Source organism: Parasteatoda tepidariorum, chromosome 1, assembly GCF_043381705.1.
Source record: "Parasteatoda tepidariorum isolate YZ-2023 chromosome 1, CAS_Ptep_4.0, whole genome shotgun sequence".
Lineage (NCBI taxonomy): Eukaryota > Metazoa > Arthropoda > Arachnida > Araneae > Theridiidae > Parasteatoda > Parasteatoda tepidariorum.
The window spans coordinates 79,822,507-79,828,550 of NC_092204.1; the positions used below are offsets into that span (position 1 = coordinate 79,822,507).

Here is a 6,044-nt window from a genome sequence, read left to right on the forward strand (position 1 = left end):
GATCAAAACCATTTATTATACTTTATGACAAGTTTATACTTTGATTACTATGCTACGCCTGATTCTTTTACTTGCTGCTCTTAATTAGTATAATAATTCAATTTCATTCGGTAAATCACCATTCAATTTGCATACATATGAGTTTCTTGAGTTCAACTTTTGTGACTTGCATAATCTACCTTGATTTTCTCTTAGAATCCTTAAACTGAATTAATGTACCTAAAACAGCATATTAATTGTAACGAACTTCTTTCATTTACTATTTACTCAAAGAAAAAGAAGAATCGTTGAACATGCATTTCGATTTAACAGTAAAAATGAATGACTTTTATTTTTTTACAATATTGAATATATTTTATTGCTTTTACAGATAAAAATTGTTTTATCTCGCTTCTGAAAGAGGAAGCAAATATCTGACCCATTTTATCTTTATTCATATCTTGCTTCTTTTCAGTTATAGTAAAGCATAATTTATTTCCTCAAAATAGCTTGCATGCAATATTTCAACTGTTATAAATTCCTTACCTTAAACGCTGAAATTTTAAATATTTAGAAACAGAATTTTTTCATGAAATTTGAAATTCTTTTTATTAAATGTAAATGCATAAAAAATGTTTATATATTATGCTTAAGTTATTGATCAAAAAAAATATATTACTATTTAAGGAAAATACAAATGAAAACTCAAATGTTGTGGTTTTTAAACTCCTTTATTTACATTTAATGAATGTTTTTCTAACCGTAAAGTGGAGCTGCTTTTGTGTGATTTTGAAGGCTGTTTGAAAAACTCGTTTAAATTAAAATGTCGATTTTTACTTATTTTCCCGTTAAATCTGAACTAGTAAGTAAATCTTTTATAAGTAAGTAATCTTTTAATAAGTAAGTAATCTTTTAATAAGTAAGTAAATCTTTTTTCTACATGGTGAGGAATGTTTAAAAACAAAACATTCCGTGTCACTAACTCTCTAACTTGGATGGGATAAATTTGATACCAAATTTATTTCCTTAATTTTTCTTAATTTAGAGTATTTAATTTCATATTTTTTTCTTTAATTCAATCTTAGTTTTTCCCATAATCCTTACTGTAGTGCATAGTAAATTCCCCCAATTTCGAATATCGATACGGAATTTTTAAATAATATGCAAAATTATAATTTTGGGGGGGGATAAAAATATTCAAACCACTATCTGTAGAGCATTCTATCGGAAAATTAACCTCAGTCGACTGGACTTTAAATAGAACTCTAGCTTATGCGAAAACAAATTTGGTGAAATTATTACTGTGAAGCAAGACATTTTAAAACAATGGCATGAACATTTTAAAGAACTTCTTAATGAAAAGTGTGAGGACGTTGAAATCCAGATGTTCAGATTGCACCTGAATCCAGCAATGGCATAGAAGTTGAGGCTCCAACTATTGAGCTGCAATTAAAAACTTAAAGAAAAAGAAGGCTTCGGGACATGATCTTACTTCCGCAGAACTACTAAAAAATTGTGAACCTACCTTATTGAGGAATTTATCTGAACTTATTACTGACATCTGGCACTCTCAGATTATGCCAACGGTAGAATTTTGTGTCCAATTTGCAAGAAAGGAGATCCTATGACCCGTGTCAACTATAGTGGAATTAGTCTGCTTTGTATAACTTATAAAATTCTATCTAAAACTTTATTTTTCAGGATGTTAACATCCGTTGACTCACAAACAGGAAACTATCAATGTGGATTCCGTGCTGGAAAATCAACTAAAGATCAGATATTTTGTCTCCATCAGATTTTAGAGAAGTCAATGGAATTTAACGTTGGAACACATAATATTTTTATTGATTTCAAGGCTGCTTTTCATTGTATCAATAGAAATTATCTTTCTGAAGCAATGAATACTTTTAAAATACCTTCAAAACCCATTAAATTGACGAGACTTACATTGAAAGATACAAAGTGCAAGATTAAGTTTCTGGGATACCTGTCAGAAAATCTTGACACATTTACAGGTGTTCAACAGGGTGATTCTTTCTCCTGTCTTCTTTTTACAATTGCACTTGAGAGAGTTAGTGATTCAAGCATAAATACCAGTGGCCACATTTTTACTAGGTTAGTACAACTACTTGCATATGCTGATGATATTGATGTAATTGCTCGTTCCTTTCATGCAGTGAAAGAGACATTTCTTGCCTTTCAGGTGGCTGCAAGACAAGTGAGCTTAGTCATAAATGTAGAGAAAACAAAATATATGTTATTCTCAAGACCCAAACCCTTATCTTGAAACAGATTCTTATAGATTTACTGAAACAGTAAGGAGTTGTACTTACTTAGGATCAATTATTACTATTGACAACAGAATGACTCCTGAATTAAAAACCGACTCTATCTGGCAAATAGGGCTGTTTTTAGATTGAGAAGATTTATTGAATCTAGGTTTCTTTCGAGAAAAAAAAAGTTCTTAATCTACAAAACTCTTGTCAGGCCAGTCTTCACATACGCTTCTGATGCTTGGACAATGACAAAACTGGAAGAAAATTGTATTGCAATATTTGAGAGAAAGATTTTACGTAATATACTTGGTGGCGTAAATGAAAGCAATAACTGGAGAAGGAGATTTAACTTTGAACTGTACAAGAGATTTATAAACAACCCGATATTATTAAATACATAAAAATAAATAGAATGCATTGGATGGCCCACGTGATTCGAATGAGTGATGACAATAAAATAAATAAGATACTGCTTTTTAAACCCACTGGGACAAGAAAGCGGGGAAGGCCGCAGTTTAGATGGGCTGATTCTGTTGAATCTGATTTTCTTTTAAGTAATGAAAAGAATTGGAGATCAAAGATAAATCGAAGTCGTTATGGAGAAATCTTCAGAAGAAGGGATTGGCCTACATTGGGCTGTCTGATCAACTATGATGATGATGAATTTCTAGACCGAAATTTTGTCTAAATTGATGCCGAAAGCAAAAAGTATTATGGTTTTGTAAAAATACATTACTTACCCATTTGCATTACTTATGATTTGACTTACCTTTTCATATATTCATTTTTAAATAAGAAAAAATTGGTAAGCAGCAATTTTTATCTTCAATGCATAAACATTTAACAATAAAAGACAATTTAGTTTCAAAAAAATTAGTAATTTCTCACGTCATTTAAATATTTGCAGTTTTACACATGTTAATACATGCAGTTTTTAAACGCGCATAAATCTAGAATTTAATATTAAAAGTACCCTTAATATCCAAAAAAGAATAAATATTCACCCATGATATTTTTTTCTTAACGCACATTCTCACAGAAAAGTAGAAAAATTTTTTTAAGCATAAAACGTCAATAATCAATAATTTTGTAAAGACATAAGACTTGTTACAGTTTTAGCAAATGAAACTTTAAAAAAAAATATTTTAAATGAACTAAAAACTACTTAAAAAAAATGAAATTATTTTTCTTAATAAATTTATAATTTAGCACTGATCGGATATCCAGAAACAAAAAAATTTAATATTTTTATTACAAATTACATCATTATAATAATAGTATTTAATTTTTAATATTTAATGTATATTAAAATATTGTATTATATTTTATTAATATATTTATTTATAATAAATTTAAGCAGATTTATAAAGTTTTCCTATTACATTATTTCATTTTTAATTTCAAAAATAACTAATATATACATGTTTTAAAAGTATTGAAACTTGTTGTACTTTATTTTAGTAAATTATCAATTAGCATTTTCTGTCAATTGTCGTAATTTTAATACACAGAAGCCAATAATTGAAATGTTGTACGACAAAATAATTTCAGAAAACCTGAAAACCTATTTATAGAAGTTCTTAAAATGGAATACCTCTAAATGGTGATTAAATCTCACTACATCGCCTTGCAGAAAACAGTAAGATCCTGATCATTAAAGAATCTACATACAGAAAAGGCATTAAAAATTCGTTGTTAACGTAAGAATGAGCAATAGGTTTGCAAGATAATACCACAGAATGCTTTTAAGAAATTGTTTTAAATTAACATCATTGAATCAGAGATTAAATTAAGATTATGGAATCAAGCATTCATTAAGACATTTAAAAACGGTCATATCATTATCTTAGATCTAGAAATGATATAATCTTGCTCATTTATTTACAAAGCGGGAATTTAATTAAGTAAATAATGAGAACTTTTGCTGTAATTCGGTTCTTTATTAAAAACATTATTTGGGAAAAGCATTTAAATGCATTCGCTATGTAATCAAAATAACAAATAAATAATTCTTGGCGATGCTGCTGTATGGCTTCATTTAACAGAAAATGCCTATTAACGCTTTAGTGTTGTCATAATTTTTAAGAAAATAGTCATGAAAGTTCTTATGTTTTATTCAAGAAAATTTTATAAAACTAATGGTAAATACAATATAATTACTAATGGTTTTATTTAAGGATTAATATTTATCTTACATGTTTGATGAATGTATGCATCTATTCTGCAATAAACTATGTCCAAGCACAGTACAAATAGTTTGACAATGCTATTTGGTGTATATGTTATGGTGAAACACCGAAATCTGGAGAATGTCGACATTCTCCGGTGAATGTCAGCAATCACATAGTCACTTTGGTGAATGTCCGAAATATTTGTTATATCCAATTTTATATTAATTTATTCGTTAATATTATTATATTTATTTGATATATTTATATTTATTCTATATTATACTACTTACTGACGATAGATTAGAAGAAACATCAGTGTTTGTAGTAACGGGCAAATATATACCGGGCAGTGGCACTTAACCTTAAAAAAACATCAGTGTAGGGTTAAAATATCGAATAAATGTAATTATATCCTCGAATAAATTCATATCAAATCGAATGCAATAAATATTTCGGACATTCACCAAAGCATATCTGTGATTGTCGACATACACCGGTGAGGGTCCGAATGTACAAGAATGCAATGAAATATTCGATCTTTCACCGACGTATTTGGTGTTGTCGACAGTCACTGGTGAAAGTCAACAACCACCGATTTCGGTCTTTCGCCGTGACATATATATTAAGATATGAACATATTTCCCGGCATAGGAAATATGTATATTTCAAAATCTTTTTGGCGAGTCACTTTTTAACACTCCAGCGCGGTCAAGGATTGACCTCTATTTCTTGAGTCTCGATCAAGGACTCAAGAAATAGAGGTCAAAACTTGACCCTGCCTTTCCGGCGGGAGTGAGAAAGAAGGGATTAATATCCTAGTGAATGTTGTGAATATTGAGTCAGTGCAGCATAAAAAATTAACAGGACTAACTTTGATTTAATGTTCCTATTTCCACGTATTAAACGTAATAGTCATAGTTTGACAGTAACATCTTTGCAAAGCTAATTCACTTAAGCACTTTTATAATTAAATTGAGAAATCGAGTGATGAATTTTTTTTCTATGAATAAACATATATAGAGAATTTAAAATTTCAGAACTTTAAAAATTTTAAAGTGTTTATATAATTTTAATACAACTTCAACTAATCAGTCTTTTAAAACCAAAGTGATTATAAAATTCATGCTTTTCGAATGTGCAATTTAGAAGAGCTAATATTATCAACAAAAACGTAAATAATGTATAAAACTTATAAACACTTCATATAAATAATAAAAATAATTATAAACCAATAACTTTTCTTAAAACGATACTTATTAATTCTCCCCTAAAATTATAAAAAATAATAAAAAATGTAAAGTAATAATTGATCAGATGTTTGGAGATTTGAATTTTTTCTACTGCCTGCTAATTTCAGGAAAACGTAAACATAATTGGGCTACTTTAAATATAATATAAAAATGATTTTTCTTGCATGGTTTAGGAAGGGAAAAAATACAACAATATCGCTCAAGTCGGCTTTAAGCACTCTCTTTTTCAATTATAATATTTTTCAGTAAAAATACTTTTTAATTAAAAATAAACGATTGAAATTAAAAACTAAAACTTAATTAAGAATCAACGACTGAATTGTAAAGCATTGATTCACGTTTCACGAAAGTCTAGTAATGCTTATTTA

General features: G+C 28.4%; 1 protein-coding gene across 1 annotated transcript; it reads left to right on the forward strand.

Annotated features, from left to right (window-relative positions):
* The first annotated feature begins 1,681 nt into the window (after positions 1-1,681).
* On the forward strand, positions 1,682-2,266 carry LOC139426552 (uncharacterized). Its single transcript, XM_071185819.1, has one exon. The coding sequence runs from the start codon at positions 1,682-1,684 to the stop codon at positions 2,264-2,266; it is 585 nt and encodes a 194-aa protein (XP_071041920.1).
* The last annotated feature ends 3,778 nt before the right edge of the window (positions 2,267-6,044 follow it).

What these genes read in the sequence shown, in the direction of transcription:
- LOC139426552 (XM_071185819.1), top strand. Translation starts at nt 1,682, where the DNA reads ATGTTAACATCCGTTGACTCACAAACAGGAAACTATCAATGTGGATTC.